General features: G+C 48.8%; 1 protein-coding gene across 1 annotated transcript in view; it reads left to right on the top strand.

Annotated features, from left to right (window-relative positions):
• Positions 1 to 69: 69 nt before the first annotated feature.
• Styxl1 (serine/threonine/tyrosine interacting like 1) overlaps positions 70 to 24,545 on the top strand; it is a 31,330-nt gene continuing 6,854 nt past the window's right edge. Inside the window, exons 1-7 of the mRNA XM_036171521.1 lie at positions 70 to 337; positions 7,174 to 7,315; positions 8,627 to 8,688; positions 11,630 to 11,813; positions 20,411 to 20,556; positions 21,543 to 21,688; positions 23,515 to 23,612. Coding sequence (XP_036027414.1) covers positions 7,213 to 7,315; positions 8,627 to 8,688; positions 11,630 to 11,813; positions 20,411 to 20,556; positions 21,543 to 21,688; positions 23,515 to 23,612 — 739 coding nt within the window. The 5' untranslated portion in view covers positions 70 to 337; positions 7,174 to 7,212. The remainder of the gene's footprint in view (positions 338 to 7,173; positions 7,316 to 8,626; positions 8,689 to 11,629; positions 11,814 to 20,410; positions 20,557 to 21,542; positions 21,689 to 23,514; positions 23,613 to 24,545) is intronic.

The raw sequence follows: 24,545 nt of genomic DNA on the forward strand, positions 1-24,545 counted from the left end.
TCCGGTCGCCCGAAAGAAACCCTCTCTTGGACTCCGCCCCCTTGCGTGATCTCGCGAGAGAGACGCGGCCGTGTTTTGTCTGGGCGTGTTCTCCTCCCCGTCCCAGCTCCGGCGTTAGGCTTTGCCGGCTTTCAGGGTCTCCCGGTAGGGCGGTCACGTGGATTAGACGGAATCCCGGGAACGCCCCTAGCAACCGGGTGTTTGGAGGACTTGTGGAGCGCGCTCCTAGAGGACCAAGAAGACAGGCGCTAGTGTGGAAGCGCCTTACCGGAACCGTTTCCTAGGTGGGGCTCCAGACAGACGTCCTGCCGGGAGCCCGGCCGAAGTCGCGCAGCAGGTCAGGCGGCCCCCGAGCCCCTGACCACAGCCAGGCCCAGCCTTCCTGCTCCCGGAGCGAGGCTGGAGGGGGTTGCTGGGGAAATTGATTGAGTCCCGGAGCGGGGTGGGCAGCTTTTCCCCACTGCGCCCGTCAGAGCCGTCATTCCCACAAGTTGGCACGGAGCCGTGCTGAGTTTCCAGGCTTTGCACACACACCCCTGCTGGGATTACCAAGTCCTAGCACTGACTTAGCAGCAGGCGATGTGCAGGAAGGACCTTCCTGTGGTAGGGAAGAGGAAAACCGTTTGGAGACTGTGACTCGGGCTCTGGTCCTTGTCTCTCCCCTTGGATCCCAGCAGCAGTGCGGAGGAACACGTTTCTACAGCTCTTCCCCTTCCTCCTCTTCTTCCTTCTTTTCTTCCTAACCGTGTGCGCGTGCGTGCGTGCACCACACACAAGTCTTTTAAAAAATTGCTTTTTAAGTTTGCGGGGCGGTGGTGGCGCACGCCTTCAATCTCAGCACTCGGGAGGCAGAGGCAGGCGGATTTCTGAATTCAAGGCCAGCCTGGACTATATGATGAATTCCAGGACAGCAAGGACTCCACAGGGACACCCCCCCGCCCCCGCGCAACCATTCCCCCATATATCAGGGCTGGAGAGATGACTCAATGGTTAAGAACACTTCCTAGCTTCCCTTGCAGAATTCAGATCCTAGCATCGTAACCGGGTGGCTCATAACCTCCTGTAACTCTACCTCCAGGAATAGCCATCACCTCTGACCTCCACAGGCACCTACTACATTCACGTGCACATACCCACAGAGACACAAAAAATAAACATAACTAAAGATGATTTTAAAAATGTAAAATTAAGGATCAGTAGACAACAAAGAATGACAGCTGAGGTTGACCTCTGGCTCTCATACACATGCGCACACGCCACCCATGTGAAAAGATGTTTAATGTCTTAGCCAGGTGTGACGGTTCAGGTCAGTAATCCTAGCACTCAGAAGGCTGGCTGCAGCGGGAGGATTGATGTGAGTTTGAGACCAGCATGAAACCCCGTTCAAAAACAAAACAAAACAAAAACAAAGCAACCACACAAAAAAGTTCAGGATCTGGGAATAGGAAAGGAACTGGATGGGTGGGCATGGGGTGGCTTTGATCCAAACACTTTATACGTATGTGAACTGTGAACTCACTATATAGACCAGACACTGGCCTTGAACTCAGAGATCCACCTGCCCCTGCCTCCCAAATGCTAGAATTAAAGGTGTGCACCACCACTGCCTGGCTGTTACCATTATTTTTAAGGCAGGTTTTCATGTACCCCAAGCTGTCCTCAGACTTTCTTTGTAGCCAAGGATGGCCTTGAACTCCTGATCTTCCTGCCTCTGACTCCAGAGTGTTGGTTTGCATCCACTATACCCAGTTTATGCAGTGCTGGTTATGGAATCTAGGGCCTTGAGAATGGTAGGCAAACACTGTACCTGCATAGCTTATCTCTTGTTTGTCTGACTTGAGACCATTCTGAGAGTGGACCTCAATGAATTTTGGAAGAGCCGAGTAAGTTTAGAGGAGGTTGGAAACATCAGATGATTCGGGGTGCCGGAAAACTAGCCAAGCAACTTGTGTCTTGTTCCTTCGGATGTGTCCAGCAAGAGCCTTTGAGGCCATCAAAAGCATGTTAAGGAGGAAACAAGGCTTGATTTAAATGCATGGGATCCCTGGACCCATGGGAATGGAGTGGCTGGAGGATTTGGGGTGGTGGGGAGAAACTATACATGAGATGGTTAAGATGTGATGGATAAGGATACCAGAGAAGTGCAGAGGCAGGTCACAAGGGCAGAGAAGGTAAGAGTTTGTGGTTAACCAGGTCTGAGGCATGAATGATAGGGATGTGGAGGGGTCTGGAGGTTTACATCAGCTGGTAGAGAACTTGCCTAGCATGCAAGGAGTCTGGGGCTGGATCTTTGGCACCTCATAAAGTGGGCATGGGCATGGTGGTGCCAGCCTCTTTTCCCAGCCAGCCTCTTTTTCCTTAGGTACAGGCACGAGGAGAGGAGGATAGGAGAGGAGGATTGGGAATTCAAGGTCATCCTTGACTCCATGACTCCAGAGAGTTTGAGGCCAGCTTGGGCTACTTGAAACCCTGTCTCAAAACTAATGTTAGCCAGTCAGTGGTGGCACACGCCTTTAATCCCAGCACTCAGGAGGCAGAGCCAGGCAGATCTCTGTGAGTTCGAGGCCAGCCTGGGCTACAGAGCAAGCTCCAGGACAGACACCAAAACTACACAGAGAAACACTGTCTCAAAAAAACTGAAAACAAACAAAAAAACAAACCAAATGATAATAAAAATCAAACTTGTACCTAGCCTGTTACCAAGTTAGAAGTGTGCTTTGAGATCATTTATAATTACTCATTCTGCCTACACTGTGTACTCAGCATGTAGAGGTCAGAGGGCATCCTCAGTTGTCATTCTCAGATGGTGTCTACTTTTGTTTTGTTTCTTGAGACAGGGTCTCACTATGTATCCCTGGAAGGCCTGGGACTCACTATGTAGACCAGGAACCTAAAGGTTCCAAAACAGTGCCACTGGCTGGGGCCAGGTGTTCAAATGTGTAGGCCTATGGGGGCCATTTCACAGCAAAGCACAATAACAAGACAGGGAAAAGCAGGAAGCAAGAAGCCCTGCTGGGCAGCAATTAAATCAGCATCCCCTGATGATATTTTGGGCTCAGACAATAACACTAGCGATGGATAGAACTGACCAACTTGGACTCCATTAGGAGGTGAGTTATGGGAGGGAGGAGGAGGGAGCGAGGTCTCTATCAGGAGGTCTGCAATGATTTGGCAGGGAATGGTGTTGCCTATGGAGCCTGGCATGATTAAAGATGACCAGGTATTAGAGGTGTGGCATATATGTGGTAAAAGTTTTGGCCTGGGTAGGTTGGGTGGGGTTGGAGAGATGGCTCAATTGATAAAATACTAACCACCCAAGTCTAGAGACCTGAGTTCAATTTCTAGCACTCACTGAAACAGCCAGATTATACATGTATATAAACTGAGGCAGCGTTTTCTGTCCCAACTGCCCAGTCCCAAATAAACACACAAAAGCTTATATTAATTGCAAAATGCTTGTCCGATAGCTCAGGCTTGTTGCTAACTAGCTCTTACATTGAACTTAACCCACTTCTATTTAACCTGTGTATTGCCACATGGCTGTGGTCTACTGGGCCTCTGGCATCTTGCTTCCTGAGTGGCTCTCTCGAGGCTCTTGACTCCAATCTTCTTCATCTTCATCCTGTTTGATTGACCCACCTAACTTCCTGCCTGGCTATTGGCCAATCAGCGTTTTATTAAACCAATACAAGTGACAAATCTTTACAGTGTACAAGAGATTATTCCACATCACATGTACACACACACACACACACACACACACACACACACACATTTAAAATCTAAGGGGAAAAAAGGCCAGGTATCTATAATCCCAATGCTAGGGAGGCAGAGACAGGAGGATTGCTGAGGCTAGCTGGCCAGCTAGTCTATCTGAATTGATGAACTCCAGGTCAGTGAGAGATGCTGTCTCCAAAAATAAGATATAAAAACAACTGAAGGAGACACCTGCCATCAACCCCTGACCTACACACACACTCACACACATAAACATATAAACACAAATGCACAAAAAAGGTTTTGAACTATTGAGTGTAATGGCTCATACCTGTAATCCCTGCACTTGGGAAGCAGAGGCAGTTTGAGGCCAGCCTTGGCTTTGTAGCAAAACCCTGGCTCAAAACGAAAATGTTGGCCATGTTGTACCTGAACTATCCAGCAATTCTGTGAGTGGAGACTGGACAGTCTAGAGGTCAAGACTCGATAGTATGTGGGAGGTGGGGAATGTGAGTGATCCCACTTACATTCAAGGACCTAGATGGATCCCTGAGGTCCTGTGTCTACACCGGTGAATCTGAATCTCAACTCAATGTGATTTTTTTTTTTTTTTTTTTAAGACAAGGTTTCAATGTAGCCCCAGTTGGTCTTGAACTTGACTTGTACTGGGGAATTATTGTAAACTGGCTTTCCTGACTCCACCTCCCATTACACCCTACTTTGGGACAGTGTTACTGCCGCACTTTGGAGATAGAGATTGAGGCATAGAGAAGCTAATTAAGCCCCCTAAGATAATACAATACCAAGCAAGTGGCAGAGCCCAGATTCAGATCCAAGAGAGCCTGACATCGGAGCTGAGGAAGAGAAGGCCATGGAAAGATGCCACACTCTTGGGAAGCCTTGCCTGGAAGAACAGGCAAGGGCCTAAGGAGATGGCCCAGCTGATAAATGGGACAAGTGTCGGGACATGAGTTTGGATATCTTAGAACCCAAGTAAAGTGGCCAGGCACAGTGGCACAGGCCTGAAACCCTGGGTGACACGGAGGGTGGAGACAGGCGGTTCCCTGGAGGCTCATCAGCCAGGTAGCCTGGCCTACTGTGTGACTATCCAGGTGAGTGAGTGAGCCTTCTCAAAGGGGGAAGGAGCCTGGAGAGTGGCACCCCAGGTTGTCCTCTGCCCTCCACAGGTGTGAGAAGTACATGCATATACAGAGGACGGCTGGTACAAGAGTGTGGCCGTGCTCAGAAAGGACCCATTACAGGAGTGATCCTGGGTCTGGGGCCCTGGGTCACTGTTGTCTTTGATGAAGATACTGGCTTTTAAAACAGCTTTTTAAATTTCTTGGATTTGGGGCTGGGGATTTAGCTCAGTGGTAGAACGCTTACCTAGCAAGCGCAAGGCCCTGGGTTCGATCCTCAGCTCCACATACAAAAAAATAATTATTTCTTGGATTTCTATGAGTGTTTTGCCTTCATGTATGTATGTATACCACACACATGCCTGGTGCCAATGGAGGTTGGAAAGCATTGGCTCCTCTGGAATTCCAGTCACGGATAGTTGTGAGCCACTGTGTGGATGCTAGGAACTGACCATGGGTCACCTGTAAGAGCAACAAATGCTCTTAACTGCTGAGCCACCTCTCCAGCCCCAAATATTGGCTTCTCTTTTCTGTCTTTTTGAGACAAGGTTTCTCTGTGTAGCCCTGGTTGTCCTGGAACTCACTCTGTAGACCAGGTTAGCCTCGAACTCAGAGATCCACCTGCCTCTGCTTCCCGTGTGCTGGGATTACAGGCATGCGCCACCACCACCACCACCACCACCACCTAATACTGGCATTTCTTAAGCCTTGTACCAGTGATTTAAATGGAACTGTCTTGAGCAAGGTTACTCCCCGGACTCAATTTTTCTTCCACCTTTCCCTGTTGATCTCCTTGACAAACCTTCTAGAAGGTAGCTCCCAGAAACAGTGTGTCAAGACTCAGTGTCCCGCAAGCAGCCCTCCCCACCTGAGCCAGAGCCAGCTGTGTACACATCCGTTGTTCCCCACTTGATGTCAGGTCTTCACCACAGCCCACAATGCTGTTCAGTAGCCTCATGTTCCTCTCCAGCTGTACCCACATCAGACTGCTCCTAACCCTCCCATGTACCCAGCTCACTCCTGCTTCCGTGGGAATAATGTTCTCTTCTCCTTCACCCTTTCTCCTCCATCTTGTCCAGCCTCCTGTCTCAGTTTAGCAGCCACTCTGTAGATAGCCTCTGACCAGGTCCCCAGCTGGGGAAGGAGTATTCAGAGTGTGAGCCCGTGGCAGACATTTCCTATACAAATCATAATAAAAACATTTAAAAGATTTATTTTAAACCGTGTGTGTGCATGCGTGTCTGTGTGGGGGTATATGTACATGTAAGTGCAGGTACCGGTGATGGTCATAAGAGGGCGCCGGATTCCCTGAAACTAGAGTCACAGGCAGTTGTGAGCCACCTGATGTGGGAATTAGGATATGAACTAAGATCTTCTGCAAGAGCACTACACACTCAACCACAGAGCCATCTCTTCAACCCCTAATTTAAAAAACTGTTAGGGGCTGGAGAGACGGCTTAGTGGCTAAGGGCATGAGTTACTATTACAGAGGTTCCCAACACCCACGTGGTGGCTCACAACTGTCCATAATTCTAGTTCCAGGGGATCCAACATCCTCTTCTGGCCTCCATGAGCACAGGCGCGCACATGGTACACATACAGACAGGAGGCAAAAGACTCAGAAAATAAATCTAAAAGACGCATTTGCATATGTGAGTGTGGGTGTGGTGTGGCGTGGCATGCACATGGAGATCACAGGATGACTTGTGGAGTCTATCCTCTCCTTCCACTTGGGTCATCAGGCATACACAGCAAATGCTTGCACTTGCCAAACAATCCTGCCCACCCTGTAGCAGTCTTTTATAGCGCACTTCCTACGTGCTGTGTGGCTATATCTGCATTCCCTCAGGACTGAAACCTCAATAAGGCCGCTCTGCTTACCTTGGTTATTTCTAAGACTTGGCTTAATGGGTGCTAATTAATTGTTAATAAGAAATGAGAGCTGTTGATGTAGCTCAGGGGCAGGGCATTCGTGGAGCATTCAGGGACCCTAGGCTCAATTTCCAGTGCATGCGTGCACACACACACACACACACACACACACACACACACACACACACACGGGGAGAGAGAGAGAGAGAGACAGACAGACAGAGAACAAATGAAACAGGAACTGTTTATAGCCTACTTGGTATTATGTGGTTCCATATGTTGTAATACACGTTTACGCATTCATATATTATACAGTATATTTGCATATTCATAAGTTGTGATTTACACACACTGGGCAAGCACTTGGTCAATTGAGCCCCAGCCCCTCACTTCCAATTTTTGAAGTGTTTAATTCGGTTTCTCATTGTCTGGCCGTTTGTCTCAGATGAGCTGAACTCGTGCGCTGTTGATTCTTCCCAGCAGCATGGCTGAGCTGCTCTTCTGTGAGCCGACGGAACTCTATAACATCTTGAATCAGGTCTCAAAGCTGTCCAGATTAGCTGAGCCCAACTACCTCTGCTTACTGGGTGAGTGGAAAACAACAGCGCACCCACCCAGACACACATACCAACACCAACATCCAGACACACAACACATACACCATTACACACGTGCATCAGCACACGGTTAACCAGTGGGTATGTTGAGAACAGTGGCCTGCACACCTTCCTTCTGAAGGTTGCCAAAGGTTTGGGAAGGGCAATAAATGGCATTAGAAAGTTGTTTTGTTGTTTGGTTCAAAATGCTCCCTGTGATTAGGCTCAGTAGATAAAGGGCTTGCCATGGAATCCTGAACACCAGAGTTTGGTCCCCGGCACTGTATAAAGGTCAGGTGAGGCCGGGCGGTGGTGGCACATGCCTTTAATCCCAGCACTCGGGAGGCAGAGGCAGGTGGATCTCTGTGAGTTCGAGGCCAGCCTGGGCTACAGAGTGAGTTCCAGGAAAGGCGCAAAGCTACACAGAGAAACCCTGTCTCAAAAAACCAAAAAAGTTGGGTGAAGGCTGGAGAGATGGCTCGGTGGTTAAGAGCACTGGCTGCTCTTCCAGAGGACCTAGGTTCAATTCCCAGCATCCACATGGAAGCTCACAACTGTCTGTAATTCCAATTCTAGAGAACCCGATACCCTCATACAGATATACTTGGACGCAAAACACCAATGCACATAAATAAACATTTAGAAAAAAGCCAGGTGGTTTGGCAGCCTGCCTGTAATCCCAGAACTCAGGAGGGCGAGACAGGACATGCTGGGTTGACTTGATTGGGTAAAAATGTGAGCTCTGGGTTCAGTGAGAGACTCAGCCTGAAGAGGAATTGAGGAAGAAACACAGACATGTGCACACACATTGACCTGTACCCTTACACACTCTTGTGCACATGCTTATGTACATACACCACACACATGCACATATAAATGGAGGGAAACAATGCTGTTATTGAATGTCATACTGCTAGACATTCAAGAATAGATAATTCAAGAATAGCTCAAGGGGAGTCCCCCACAGCATAGTGGTGCAGGCCAGTGGTCCAGCACCAAGAAAGCACAACTAAGACGTGTCAGGCTCCCTCCCACAGGTTATCCTCTGACCCCCACTCATGTGTGGCATGTGTGCATCCTCCAACACACATATAAATGCAGAGACTATTTATTTGAAGACAAGAGTCTTGCTGTGTAGCCCTGGCTGGCTTCAAACTCACAGTCCTCCTGTCTCCATCCCTGCTACATACACACTAGGTGCCAAGATCTCAGCTGTGTTTTGAGTGGACAGTTACCCACCTACCCACCAGTGTTGTGTCCCTTTACAGTTCCTGTTCTGAGTTCGACTCTTTTCTTTCCCAGATGTTCGAACCAAAAGGCAGTATGATGAGAGCCATGTGATCACCGCCCTTAGAGTGAAGAAGGTATCAGGTTGAGTCAGAAGCAGGCAGCCTGGGGACCTGCGAGGGTGGGAGGACAGGGAGGTTTTGTCCTGGGTCCAGAGGGTGGCATCAACTGTGAGGGACAGGCTGGCAGGGATGGTGCATGTCCTGTGGAACCCTGCCACATCCCTAGAGTTCTTCCTGGTAGACACTCGCTGTTCCTGCCATTAGTAAGTATGTCGTAAGTCATGCAGGCTGTAATCTGGGGGGAGGGTCCATACAGCCTGTGGACACTGCTCTCTCTGTCCCCAGGACTTGGCTGTGAGCATGGTGGTGGGTCCTACTTTGTCTAGCCTCTGGCATCTAGTAGGTCGTCAGTACAGATTGTTGGCACATATGTACCAGTGACCAGAGAGAGGCCGTCGCTCTACCCAGCACACTTCCCAGTCTTTGTTTACCATTTTTTGTTTGTGTGTGTGTGTTATGTGATTGTGTGAGCGTATTATGTAATCATGTATGTGTATTGCATAACTGTATATTGTGTGATCATGTGACTGTGTGTGTGCTTGTGTAACGTGTGTGTGTTTGTTTTATGGTTGTGTGAGTGTATTATGTAATCATGTATGTGTATTGCGTGACTATGTATATATTATATGATCATGTGATTGTGTGTGTGTGTGTGTGTGTGTAAGCCAAAGGATGATACTTATCTTTTTCTATCACTTTCTACCTTATGTTTCTTAAAATTTTTATTACATTATTATTATTATTATTATTATTATTATTATTTTGTTTTGTTTTTTGTTTTTTTTGTTTTTCGAGACAGGGTTTCTCTCTGTTGCTTTGTGACTTTCCTGGAACTCACTCTGTAGCCCAGGCTGGCCTCAAACTCTCAGAGATCTGCCTGCTTCTGCCTCCCGAGTGCTGGGATTACAGGCGTGCGCCACCACTGCCCAGCTACATTATTATTTTTTAAAAAGTGTGTGTGTGTGTGTGTGTGTGTGTGTGTGTGTGTGTGTGTGGAAGCTGGGTGGTGGTGGCACATGCCTTTCATCCCAGCACTCAGGAGGCAGAGGCAGGTGGATCTCTGTGAGTTCGAGGCCAGCCTGGTCGATAGAGTGAGTTCTAGGACAGGTACCAAAACTACACAGAGAAACCCTGTCTCGAAAAACAAAAACAAAAGTGTGGTGTGTGTGTGTGTGTGTGTGTGTGTGTGTGTGTGTGTGTGTGTACATGTGTATGCATGAGTGCAGATGCCTGCAGAGTCCAGAAGAGGACATTGGATCCATTGAATCCCCTAGAGCTTGAGTTACAGACAGATGTGAGCCACTCAAGGTAGGTGCTGGGAACTGAACTCAAGTGTAGAAAGTATTCTTAACTGCCAAGTGACCTCTTCAACCCTTTTATTACACCTGTGTGTATGTGTGTGTGTGTGTGTGTGTGTGTGTCTCCCCCCTCCCATCTCTCTCTGTGGAGGGTGGGTATGTACCTGGCATGGCAGGCCATGTCACATATGTGGGGATCAGAAGGTAACCTCTACATGTGGGTCCCAGGGATTGAACTCAGGTCCTCAGGCTTGTCAGCAAGCACCTTTACCTGCTGAGGCAGCTCACTGGCCCTTATTCTTGTTTATTCTTAGCCAGTGTCTTGGTATGTGGCCTAAACTGTCCTAGAGCCCAAGAGCCTCCAACCTCAGCTTCCCTGTACTAGGGTGTGATGTGTGGACCCCCACCAGGCAACAGGCATCTCCCTGAATGTTCTCCCAGTAAGCTTTCATCCCTTTGAGTTCCAGAGATCCTTATTAGTTAGGACTTCTATTGCCCTTAACTTCCTGCCGTGAGGCTGTTCTGTAAAGCAGAATGCATGGGCACTTGTCACAGCCTTTGGCACGCCTCTGTTGGGACTTCTGCATCACATAGGCCAGTTGCCCAGACAGCATGGGGCTCAGAAGGGACCCTGAGAGCAAGTAAAGGCCACACTCTGAGCTGTCAGCCACTCAGGAATCCTTGAGTTCTAGAACGTCTGTTGGTTTCTGGATGAGTCTAGTAATGTGAGACTACATCCACTCCCCAGGGGAGCTCTCCCTTCCCCAGGTGATCTCACCTCCTTCCAGGTGACCTCATCCATTCCTCAGGTGAGTTCATCCCTTCCCCAGGTGACCTCACCCCCTCCTCAGGTGACCTCACCCCCTCCTCAGGTGACCTCACCCCCTCCTCAGGTGACCTCACCCCCTCCTCAGGTGAGCTCATCACCTCAGGACTCCTTTATTGGTGACTTATCTCATTCTTGAGCTGTGACAGAACACTTGACAAGAGAATTATAGGAAAGGGGAGGGAGGGGATATTTGAGCTCACAGTTGGAGGGGTTTGGTCCTGTCTTAGTGAGGAAGGCAAGATGGCAGGCGGGGAAGCCAACAGGTCACATTTTGTCCATAATTGGGAAGCAGAGGATAGATCAGAAATGAGGCACGATTATAAAACCTCAAAGCTCAAACTCTGAGTGAAAATGAACCCCTCCCCCCCTCCCCGTAAGCTTCTCTTGTTAAGTAGTCCGTCACAGCAGTGGGGGCAGTCAGTAATACAATTAGAGACTAAACAGGAGACCCAAGTCCCTGCCATCCCATAACCTGCCCCCATGGTTCTCCTGGTGACATTTGCTCACTCAGGACTTCCGCTTCAGAAGTGATTTGGGGTTTAGGTGTACCACCACCTCCCAGTCATCCAGCCACAATGACTCTGAGGGGCTGTGAGTTCAGTGATGGACCGCCATTCTCTAGCCAGGCCATCTCCACTCTAGTCCCCCACTGCCGCCAGTCTTAGTGACAGGTAGAGAAGTAGAGAGGCAAGAGACTCTCCCGTTTGTTAATGGTTAGCAAGGGAAGGAGGACAGGACCCCCAGCCTGCCTCAAGCTCCCCTGGGATGTCGTGCAGAGACAGTGTACCCAGCTGAGCTCCCCAGCAGCACATCTGTGTGGTTTCCTCAGAGAGAGAACCAGTACCTCATCCCGGAGTCGGTGGATCTGGAGTGCGTGAGATACTGCATCGTGTACGACAGCAACACCAGCTCCCTGGAACTGCGTTTACGGAGGCAGCCTCGGCAGCTGGAGGAGGAGGAGGGGGAGGAGGAGGAGGAAGAAGGAGAGGACGATGATGAGGACGAGAACACTGGTAATCCACCCCAAGAGAGTTGTTCTTGGTCCTTTTGTCTTTTTTGGTGTTTTTTGAGAAAGGGTCTCTCTTATCATGTAGCCCTGGAACTCATAGATGAAGCTGACCTCAAACTCATGGAGATCTGCCTACCTCTGCCTCCTTAGTGCTAGGCTTACAGACTTGTGCAGTCACACCTGGATCATGCAGTGCTGGGAATGGACCCCAGAGCCTCCAGCATGCTAAGCCAGCACCTTACCAAGGGACCCACATCCCCAGCCTTCCCAGGTGGGTTTTTACATCCACGGGAAGAGTGGACAGTGTCGACATTTCTCATTTTTGTGTGGCTGTGACCACATTACCTGAGGGAAACAAAGGAGGAGGGAATGATTTCAGTTTTACTTCCTCGTGTGTATGTCTGTATGTCTGTGTGCGCATGCAGGCCTGTGGAGACCAGAGGTCAGACTCAAGTGCCAGCCACCTTGTCTTTTAGACCGTCTCTGCCAGCCTGGAGATTGCCAAGAGGGCTGGGCTGGCTGGCCAGCGAGTCCCGGGGATCCACCGCTCCCTGCCTTCCTGGTGCTAGGATTACAAAAGTGTGCTACTCCGCCTGGCTTTTTAACATGGCTCTGGGAGTGAACTCGGGTCCTCACTTTGCAAGGCTAGTACTTTACCAACTAAGCCATCTCCTGCATACATGGGCACCTCCACTCATGCAAAGATGTGCATACACATGTGCATAACACACACACACACACACACACACACACACACACACACACACACACACACGGGAAAGGTAGAAGAGGAAGAGGAGGAAGAAAGAGAAGGTGAAATCTCCCACATGCCTAGCAAGTGAGCTCTCTATCACTGCATGACAAATGACCCCAAAGTTGGCAGCCCGACAGACATGACAATATGCTAATTATCATATCTTTGGGCCCAGAATTCAGGGGCCAGACAGGAGAGCCAATGTTTCTCCAGAGGTTATAATCCAAGTGTCAGCTGGGACCAGGTGTGGTAGCACATGTATATAATCCCAGCACTGGGGAGCCTGAAGCAGAAGGATTGCTCTGAGTTCCAGGACAGCCTGGGCTGCAGAGTAAGACCATGTTTCAAATGAAAACAAAAACAAACAAAAAACTGTTCTCAAACTGTAGCTTAAGTAGCGGAGTGCTCACCTAGCATGCATGAAGCTGAAGGTCTACCCCAATACCATGTATTGGGTGTGGTGGTGCACACTTGGGTGTGGAGGCAGGGGGAACAGAAGCTACATAGCAAGTTCAAAGTCAGGCTGGGGTACATAAAACCCTGTTTCAAAATAAATAAATAGTCAAGCATAATGGTGGATACCTTTAATCCCAGCACTCAGGAGGCAGAGGCAGGTGATTTCTGTGAGTTTGAGGCCAGCCTGGTCTACATAGCGAATTCTAGGCCAGCCAAGGCTACACAGTGAAGCTTTATCACAGCAAACAAAAAAACAAAACTGGGCCAAGTCTATAGCTCAGTGGTGGAACACTTGCCTCCCATGTAAAGCCTAAGGTCCTCACTACTATGCAAAAAAAAAAAGGGGGGGTAGGATGGCTCAGCGGGCAGATGGTCTTGTCACCAAGCTTAACAACCTCGGTTTGATTCCCAGTACCCATGTGGTAGAAGGAGAGAATTGACAAGTTGTCCTCTGACCTCCACATGTGTTTGTGATGCACATGCATGTACACACAGAGACGAATAAATAAAGTAATACAAAGTTAAAAGACTCCCCCAAAGCATATGTAGACAGTTCCAAGATACTTAATTCAGAATCTGAAGATGGCTTATTAAACAGTTCAGTGTTGGTTGTTTTTGTTCTTTTGGGGGCCACCACCCTGCTCCCAAATAAATCACACACAGAGGCTTATACTTAAGTATAAATTCCCGGCCTTAGCTTGGCTTCTTTCCAGCCAGCTTTCCTTAACTTTAAATTATCCTGACTACCTTTTGCCTCTGGGTTTTTCCTGTTCTCTAACTTCTGTAAATCTGACTCCATGGCTGGCTGTGTAGCTGGGTGGCTGGACCCTGGAGTCCTCTTCCTCTGCTACTTCCTTTTCTCTCCTCCCAGATTCCTCCTATTTCTTCTCTCTGCCTGCCAGCCCCACCTATCCTTTCTCCTGCCTTGCTATTGGCCATTCACTTCTTTATTAGACCATCAGGTGTTCTAGACAAGCACAGTAACACAGCTTCACAGAGTTAAACAAATGCAACATAAACAAAAGTAACACACCTTAAAATAATAGTCTACAACAGCCCGACCCTGTGCTGATGGGATGAGAATGGCCACTGACACTCCCTGCCACTGGGTGGCACTAAGATTCTGCCTCTACAAACACCTGCCGTTGAGACTCTTCCCAAGTGGTCTTTGGCTTGGAAATTTCTTCTTCCATGTGTGGGTTCCTTTGGGCTACAGTTTGTAGATATTTGCTAGTTTTGAATTAGAGTCTCATGTGGCCCAGGCTAGCCTCCAACTCACGATATAGCTGAGGATGATCTTGAACTTCTGAACCTCCTCTCTCTACCTTCTGAGTGCCGAGATTACAGGCTTATGCCTCCATGTCATATGCAGTGTTGGGGGTGGGCCCAGGGCCTTGGGCATGCTAGCTAGGCAAGCTCTCTACCAAATGGGCTAGGCCCCTAACCCTGTGGTTTGTTTGTTTGTACATTTTGGGCTGGAGAGATGGCTCAGCAGTTTAAGCGCATGTACTTCTTGCTCAGAGGACCTGAGTTGGAGTCCCAGCATTTATGTAGAGTGACTCACAACTCCCTATAACTACAGCTTCGCAGCATCTGACCCCTCTGGTGTGTGAGGGCACCTGATTCATGTGCACATTCCCCTCCCCAGACACATATAATTAAAACTTTGGGAAAATTATGCTCCATGTTTGTATGTATGGATGGTGTGTTCATGTAACACATGTGGATTCTGCCATGTGAGTCCTAGGGATCAAACTCAGGTGAGCAGGCTTAACAGCAAGTGACTTTACTCTCTGAGCCATCTATGTGGCCCCACCTTTTTTGAGACAGGGTCTCATGTAGTCCAGGCTGTCCTCCTCGACATCACAATAGCTTGAACTTCTGATTTCCCCTGCCTCCACCTCCCCAGTGTTGGAAGTGCTGGTGTGTATGACATGCTCAGCTTGTTCATAGTTTTAGAATTCCAGGCTGGACCTTGGAGCCCTAAGAACTGGGGCTGGTGAGGTGGCTCAGCAATAAAGATGCTTGCTGCCAAGCCTGACAACCTGAGTTCGATCCCGGGGACCCTCATGGATGGAGAGACCCATCTTCCACAAGTTGTCCTCTGATCTGCATATACATGCTGTGGCAGATGCATGCCCCTCCCCACAAGTAACTAAGTAAATAAGAAAACAAACAAAAAATGTAATGTTTTAAAAACAAGACTTTTACTCTATAAGGGGTGGCATTGTGTTCTTGAACTTCCCACTCAGAAGGAAATCACAGCCAAATGTAAGATTTCCACTCTAGACAACTTTCCTCATTTAAAATGTTGATGTCTTTTGAGTTGGGCCTGGTGGCACACACTTTTAATCCCAGCACTCAGGAAGCAGAATTCTCTGTGAATTCAAGGCCAGCCTGATCTACACAGAGAGTACGTAGGCCAGCCAAGGCTATGTAGTGCTGTCTCAAAAAGAAAGAAAAAGAGAAGCAAAACAGAAAGCTGCCTTTTTGAAGCCTGGTGTGCTAGAATGATACCTTTCAGCCAGGTGTGGTATCAGGGACTAAGGGGGCACACCCCCTTATAGTCCCCTCCCAGTGTCCGGGAAGAATCTACAACCAGCTGATAATTAATCTTTGATGAAAAGAAATGATTCTGTGTACATGAAACTCCTTAGTTATGCACTTTATTATTCTGTGATAGTTTTCTCTCTACAAGCTTATACTCTGCTCTCATGTCTAGCTCCTTTCTTGCCTGATTTCTCTCTATATTTATCTACTGTCCCCTCTAGGTTCTATCTTAATTCCTCCATCTAGTTCCGCCCCTTCTAGGTTCTCATCCATCTAGTTTCTTCCCATCTCAGCCCCTCTCCCATCTCCTTCTCTCCTATCTCCTTCTCTCTCTTGTTCTTCCTCATCTTGTTCTTCCCCCTCTGGCTCTTCCTCATCTTCATCTCGTTCTTCTAGTACTCTCTTCTCGCCCTTCAATCTAGTTCTTCCCCATCTCAGTTTGTTCCTCTCCAGTTCTTACCCATCTAGTTCTTCCATTCTCTTTTCTCCTCTCTGTCCCATGCCCTGGAAGTCCCGGTATAAAAAGGGAGGGTCCAAGCTAAATTGAGTAAAGCTATTATTTAATGTCTACCTGACCTAGGTGGTGTCCCCTTGTGGAATTTATGTCAGGAGACTTGTATGTGGGCTGTTATTACTGTTAGTCCTTGAAAGTTGGGAGCCCACCTGGGCGGTGTCCCCTTGTAGAATTTACCTTAAGTCAGGAGACTTGTATGTAGGCTGTTATCACTGTTATCCTTGGAACTTGGGCGCCCACCTGGGTGGTGCTTCTTGTAGTCCTTGAAAAGTGGCAAAGGGAGATATCTGATTCCAGAGAAAGCCTTTCCTGAGGCTGATCTCCAAATACCTGGAATGTGTATATCCAGAGAGTGATCAGTCCATACTGTTAGCCCTTTTTAGGGAAAAGTCAATTGGGAAAAACTATGAAGGCACACATGATTTTCATAACAGAAGACAGCTGATATATAACAAGCCAAGTAACACCAAAAACTCCTTGGAATTTGGCTTCCTCTGGAGGAATTCCCTGATCCCTCCAGGTAGTGACTTTGCCATAACCAGCTGAGTTCTTATGATATATTCCTGCGGCCTGCAGCAGTGTGGCCCTGCACACCTGCCTTCCCACCACCACCACCACCACCACTGGTACGGTTGAGGCCAAGGGATCAAATGTGCCATCCACCTGCCTCCGTCTCCCTGAGTACTGGGATTGCAAGTGTGTACCAACATGCCCAACTGCTATTCTTGACGAAACAGTGAGCTGAAGCTGCTTGGTGAGGTGGCCAGGTTCTGTGGGAGTCCCCAGTTGTGGCTAATGCTGACCCTATAGTTGTGGACTGTAAGTCTCTAGTGGTGGAGAGGCAGAAACAAGGCTAAAGGTAACAGCCTCGGTGTGGCCCGGGACTCCTATCCCTACTCGCCTGTGGCCTCTGACCCACTAGTCTCTTGCTCAAGAGAGACATGGCTGGTGCCCTATAACCTACTGTCTGGACTCAGGGCCCTCTAAGCCAGGTCCCACGGGGATGGGGGTGACTTCTGCCTGGAAACCTGCAAGTTCTCTTCCTCCGTGGTTACGGACGCAGGTTCATCCTCCAGACAGGTCCCTGTTACTTATGTCGTGAGCATTCCCTTCTGGAAGTGTCCTTGTCTTCAAGAACAGAAGTTCAGTTTATTTAGTCAAATTGATTTATTTCTCTTTCCCTAGTAGATTTTACTTTGTAACCATGGAGACCAGAGGATAGCCTTAGGCATTGATGCCCAGGTGCTGGTCTCCTTCTAAAAAGTTTTGTAAATTATGTTGTCTTTTTTTGAGGGTGGGGATGTCACAGGGCTTGTGTGGGGGTCAGCGGGAGTCAGTTCCCTCCTTCCACCATATAGGTACTGGGGTGGAACTCTGGTCATCTGAGTTGGTGACAGGCACCTTTACACACTCAATCATCTTCCTGGCCCCACTTACTTCCTGAGACTCTCTCATTTTGTATAATTCACTGGGTCAGCTGGGCCGGCCAGCCAGGGAGCCCCAGGGGAGATTATAAGCACACAGCACCAAGCCTGGCATTTTTATGTGGGTTCTGGGATAGAACTTGGGTCGTCAGGCTTCCATGACACTCTCCTGACCAGCCATCTCCCCAGCTCCAGAAAGTCGGTTTGGAGACCAGAGCCCATGGCCTCCTCCTGCTGGTGGGCTCTTAAGGGTCTGCCAGGGTATCTTGGCTGAGGCAGGCTAGTGCAGACTTTCTGTGGAAGCCCCATGAGGTCTGTATTAGTGACTTTCATGCTGCCGTGACAGAAACAGCTTTAGAGGGCCAAGATGGAGTCTGGCTCATGGCTTCCTAGGACTCAGTCACAGCCACTGGAACCGTGGGCCTGAGCATGCTATTATGTCGTCGTCGGAGTGGAGGAGGCTGTTTGATTCATGGCTAACGAGAAAGCAGAGAGCGGGGCAGACCATGTGTGCTGTGCCTGTTAACCCACCACCCCCATCTTTATGTGTCGGCAGGTGGGGGAGGGGCCTACACGCCATGATGGGCGTGTGGAAGTCAGAGGACAGTGGGCAGGCATTGGTTCTCTCCTACCCTGGGGTGTCCAGAGATGGAATTCAGGTCATCCGGCTTGGCAGCAAACCCCTGGACCCACTGAGCCATCTCACTGGCCTTCCATTTCCTCTTTTCATTCTGACCCAGCCCCCAGGGTACCACCACATTCAGGATAGGTCCTCCATCCTCAGTTAATTCTCCCCAAAACACTCTCCCATTTGCATCCGTAGATATATCTCCACGATGTTCTGGGTGATTTAAGTCCAGACAAGTGATAATGAATATTAACTATTATATAGCATAATTACAATTCATGAAAGAGTTTAAGGCTTAAATTTATATTAAATCATAAAAAGGGCCAATGAGATGATTTCTGGGACCCACATGGCAGAAGAAGAGAATAGACGCCTGCAATCTGACTGGTTCCACACATGACACACTCATTCTCTCTCTCTCTCTCTCTCTCTCTCTCTCTCTCTCTCTCTCTCTCTCACACACACACACACACACACACACACACACACACACATGCGCTCTCAAGGCAGCCAGGCACAATGATACATGCCTCTAATCCCCACACTCAGGAGGCTGAGTCAAGAGGAGAATGAGTTCCAGGCCAGACTGAGCTACATAGATCTCATCTCAGAAACAAGACTAAACTACAAGGAGATATCACTTCACGCTCACTAGGGTGGGCATAATAAAATAGATGAGTAATAACAAGTGTTGGCAAGAATGTGGAGACACTGGAACCTTTGTACACCACTGAACACGGGGTAAAAGGGCTTGGGCACTGAGGCTCATGACTAGTCCCAGCATTGGAGAGACAAGGCTGGAGGATTGCCACAATTGCGAAGGCAAATCTGGGCTATATAGTGAGTTCTAGGTGTGACTGCCTCAGAGTGAGACCCTGACTCAAGAAACAAAAACCAAAATCAGAGCCAGTGAAATGGTAGAAAGTGCCTATGAACAGACCCACAAGCTGAATTCCATTCCTGGATCCCAAAATGGGGCAGGAGAGAACCAACTCCTAAGGCTTGGCCTCTCCTCTCTATGTGTGCACTGTGGCACATGTATCACACACACACACACACACACACACACACACACACCATTAAAAAGAAAATAAATGAAAAACTAGTCCAAAGCCAGACATTTGTGGCACACACCTTTAATCCCAGCACTTGGGAGGCAGAGGCAGATGGATCTCTGAGTTTGAGGCCAGCCTAGTCTACAGAGAGTTCCAGGACAGGCTCCAAAACTACATGGAGAAACCCTGTCTCGAAAAACATAAAAGCAAAACAACAGCAACAACTAATATAAGAACGGAACATAAGACTGCCTAGTGGAGCCGGGCGGCGGTGGCGCACGCCTGTAATCCCAGCCCTCGGGAGGCAGAGGCAGGTGGAGCTCTGTGAGTTCGAGGCCAGCCTGGTCTACAAAGCGAGTTTCAGGAAAGGCACAAAGCTACACAGAGAAACCCTGTCTTGGGGAAAAAAAAAAAAAAGACAGCCTAGTGTAAAGAAAGCAATGGCGGTTCATTTAAGGGCTAGGGTACATACTCCAAGGAAATGAAGACACATCATACAAAAATGTCTACCTTGTTCATGATAGCCCATGGTGGAAACAGCACAGATGTCTTAATAAGCCAGTGAATGGATGAAGCAGCAAGTAGTACATCCATGGAATGGAATATTATTCAGCTGTAAGGAGCTATCATTGTTAAAGCACACATACTGCTCTTACAGAGTTCAGTTCCCAGAATCCATGTCAGATGGCTCACAACCACCTGTAACTCCAGATCTTGGGGATCAGGTGCCCTGTACTAGCCTCCATGGGCACCTGCACTCATGCACAAACTCACAAACACACACATATGCACATAATTAAAAGTAATAAAAGTTTTGGGCTAGAGAGATGGCTCAGTGATTAAGAGCTTTGGTTGCTCTTCCAGAGGACCTGGGTTGGATTCCCAGCACCCAAAGGGTTGCTCACACTGTCTACAACAGTTCCAGGGGAATCCATTGCCCTCTTCTGGCTTCTGCAGGTATTGCACACATGTGGTCCACAGACATCCGTGCAGGTGAAACACCCATATGTGTTTTTCAAAAACAAGTTTTTGAAACTTAGAAACAAGTTTTCTCTTGTAACATTTCTCTCTGTGTTGACTCGGATTTTGTCTCCTATATTTGTTTTATGTGCCTCTTGACTTGTGTTTCTGGGTAATTGTTTTCAGATGAAAGTGGCCATCCACTCTAACACCAGGCAAATGCTAAACATCCCTTATACCTCTTTGGTCCTCACCTGTAGAACTCTTACCTGGACCCGCCGTGGAATTTGGACAGATCCTCACCCACCTTACCCGCCAACCTGTCTATGTCCTCAGAGGGGGCTATGAGTGTTTCTCTGGCCTGTACCATTTCTTCCGGACCCAGAAGATCATCTGGATGCCCCAGGTGAGGCAAGGGGATGAGCATTCCCTTCTAGGAAGTGAGGCTGGAGACTGACAGGTAAGTGGAGGCAGAGAAAGAGAAGATAAGGATAGAGGACATGGAGGAGATGGGCGCGGGGAAAAGAGCCCCGAACAACTGGGGTTTCAGTCCATAGTGACAAACTCAGAGTTAACACATTATGGGGAGGCTGAACTCGGGAATCTAGAGGGGGTGTGGTTTCAGGGGGGCAGTATGCTAACTCAGACAGTGCTAGAGCTGACTCTGGAATGTCCCCATAGGTGGATGCCTTGAACACTTGTTCCCCAGCCAGAGTCCCTCCTCAGATGGGCACAGAGCCTTTAGGAGGTGGAGCCTGGCTGGTAGAAGTCGGCCACTTTCCTCACTGCCATGGGCAGGACCCCACCACCGTGCCTTCCCCACTACAATGGATTGAAGTCTCTGAAACTGAGAACCATAATAAACCTCTTCTTTTTCCAGTATCTTGTACCAAGGATGCTGCTAGACTTCTTTTTTTCTGAATACATTGATTTGTTTTGTGCTGTTTGTGCGTGTGCATACGCACTCTCTCAAGTGCCATGATATATATATGGAAATCAGATTCCTTCAGACATGTGGGGCATAGGGATTGGATTCACGTTGCTTGGCAGCCAGCACCAACATCAACTGGACAGGTTTTGGGCCAAGATGGTCAATTCCACCCTTTATGGGTAATGTCCAGGTACAGACCGGTGCCATGAGGAAAGGGGATGTCCGTGTGGAGCCCTGTTCATGTGCTGTGATGCTCTGAGTCAATCCTTGTTTACGCTCAGGCCTCTGACTTCTCATGTGAGGTGTTCATTGCCAGTGTATTGGAGACTCAAGCTCCCAGTCTCCTTCACTGTCTTGGGATTGCTCTTCAGGGCTCACCTTTGGAGCTCCACCTCCAGAGTTGGGCCTCCCCCTTCTCTTCTGTGGTGTGTCCACAGCAGCCTTCTTCCTTCCCATCACAGGAACTGGACGCCTTCCAGCCATACCCAGTTGAGATCATTCCGGGCAAGCTCTACCTGGGCAAATTGAGTCAAGCCTGCAATGCTAAGATTCACAAAGATCTGAAAATTAAAGCGCATGTCAATGTTTCCTTAGAGACAACACCCTAGTAAGTAATGGTGGTGTGTGTGTGTGTGTGTGTGTGTGTGTGTGAATGCGTGTGTGTGAGTGCGTGTGCACACACATGCAGCTGCCTATGTGCATATGAAGGCCATATGTTGTTGGGCACCTTCCTCTGTCATCCCCTACTTTATTTATTTATTATTGGTTTTTTGAGACAGGGTTTCTCTATGTAGCCCTGGCTGTCCTGGAACATGCTCTGTAGACCAGGCTGGCCTTGAACTCACAGGGATCCACCTGGCTCTGCCTCCGGAGTGCTGGGATCAAAGGTGTGCGCCACCACTGCCCGACACTCCACTTGATTTTTTTGAGACAGGGTCCCTCGCTGAGCCTGGTGTTCATGGACTGGATAATCTGGCTAGCCAGCAAGCTTGGGAGATCAGTCTTGGTGCACCCAGTGCTAGGGTTCCAGATGCGTGCCCCGTTAGCGCACCTTTTTATGTGCATGCCCCTGTTAGTGCAGCTTTTTTTTTTTTTTTCCCAAGACAGGGTTTCCCTGTGTAGCTTTGCGCCTTTCCTGGAGCTCACTTGGTAGCCCAGGCTGGCCTCGAACTCACAGAGATCTGTCTGCCAAGTGCTGGGATTAAAGGCTAGCGCAGCTTTTTATGCGCATGCCTGGGATCCTAGCACAGGTATTATGCTTGTGCAGCGGGCATTTTGCCGACTGGGCCATCTCCCCAGCGCATGGTTTTTATCTTAGGCTAAGAGTCACTCATTTTCACGTCTCCTACTGCCATAGTTAGTTGTAGCTGCTTCTTCTTCTTTTTTATTTCCTCCAGTACTAGAGATTAAACCCAGGCCTTTCACACACTGGCCAAATGCTCTCTTCTGCTGAACCAGCCCCTTTCTTTCACTGGAGCCATACCTCCAGCCCCTCACTGGCAAATTCTAGGTAGACGTCTTCCGTCAGGCATTCTCTACGTGCATGTGCAAGTGTGTGACTGTATGTGCAGACCCAGTGACAACCTCCAGTGTCCGTCTGTGGGAACTGTCCATATACTTTAAAAGACAGGATCTCTCGGTGGCCTAGAATTCACCAAGCAGGCTAGTCTGGCCGGCCAGTGAGGCCAGGGATCCATCTGCTTCCACTTCCCCAGTGCTGGGATTGCAAGTGCAGACCACCAAGCCTGGCTTTGTCTGTGGGAGCGGGGAATCAAACTCTCGTCCTGGTGCTTGCCTGACAAGCCTTATACCAGCGGAGTCATCTCTCCAGCCCCCAGGCAATATTCCTACTAGTTCCTATCATCCCCATGTCTGTCCCCAATCATTCCCTTGTGTTTTCTGTGCTGTGGACAAGGGACACCACAGTGGGGCTGGTTGATCACCCATGTGTTGTGTGACTTTCCCTGGGTGATGCAAATAAACCATCTCTTCACCCCAGTTAGGACACTGATGACAGATTAAAGTAAGATCAGTCCCACCAAAGTCCAACACAGACAACCAGTGCGTTTACTGTGGTTATTTAACAGGTGCGCGTGTATGGGGAGATCACTTACAGGAACATTGATGACTCAGGCAGCTGAGTCAAGCTTCATGATAACCTGTGATCCTGGAACTCCCTGTGTGACTCACAGACAGCTCCTCAGGCCAGAGCGTCTCCTCTCACCTGCAGTTGTTACTACCTATATAGCTTTGGGGGAGGGACCTTGTGAATCTTGTAGGTTTCAGGAAGTTGCTGGGACTTGCAAGTGTCTCAGTTTCTGCGCCTTGGTAATTTCCTTTACTTCCTAAGTCTTAAGAAGCCTCCCTCCCTCCCAGGAGGAATGATCCAATAAGGAGGAAACAGGTACTCAACACCATGCTGCCTTCTTTCAGCTTTGTAGGTGATGCAGACAGACTCCTGCACATCAAGATCGAGGATACTTCATATTCCAACCTTTCCTCCTTTCTCCGCCACATCTGTCACTTCATGGGTAAGGAGAATTTCCAGATTGGGCATCACCCTTCCTGTGCTCACAGGTATCTCCCTGTCTGAGAGCCGCCCCTCCCCCCAACCCCCCCAGAGCTTGGGGAAGTACAAAATCTAGCACATCCAACCGCTCCAAAGCCCTCAGCTGTGTTCACACGAGCAGCTTAGGATTGGCGTCCAGTGGCATCACCACACTGTGTCTGATTGTCCTGTTCTTACCTTAGCTACATAGCCATGCCCCTCTGAGCCAGTCCTACAATGAAGATACTCACCAAACATGGGTGCATGATGTTTTGGGTGCCTGCTCCTCTGAGGGGTCTGGGGCTTTGGAAATGCTTCTCTTTCTATTTCTTTGCTCAGTGCTAGTCAGTAGAGTCAGGTAAGAGAATGCCTTAGTTAGGGTTATTATTGCTGTGAAGAGACACCATGACGCCAGCAACTCTTATAAAGAAAACATTTAATCGGAGTGGCTCACTTACACTTTCAGAAGTTCAGTCCATTATCATGATGATAGGGAGCATGGCGGGGTACAGGCAGACTTGGTGCCGGAGCTGAGTGTTCTTACATCTTGATAGGCAGGCAGCAGGAAGTCAACTGACACACTGGGCAATATCCCTCAAAGCCCACCCCCACAGTGACACATTTCCAACAAAGCCACACCTCCTAATAGGGCCACTCCCTATAAGAGTATGGGGGCCAATTACATTCAAACTACCACAGAGAAGGAAGGTACCCCCAAACCATCTAGCTCTGATTCTCATCATGCTTCATGTGTCTACTTGGCTCTGCTCTGGCTTCCCATTTGGTATAGCAATGCCCATCAGCTACTTACCATGAACAGACGTAGATCTTTCAGTCAGTCTCAGGGTCAGAGTTGACCAGGAAAAGCAAGACTAGACTGAATCGGGTCAGGAGTCTTGGCTTCCAGCATGGCTCC

The sequence above is a fragment of the Onychomys torridus genome, chromosome 22 (assembly GCF_903995425.1).
Source record: "Onychomys torridus chromosome 22, mOncTor1.1, whole genome shotgun sequence".
In the NCBI taxonomy this organism is placed as follows: Eukaryota; Metazoa; Chordata; class Mammalia; order Rodentia; family Cricetidae; genus Onychomys; species Onychomys torridus.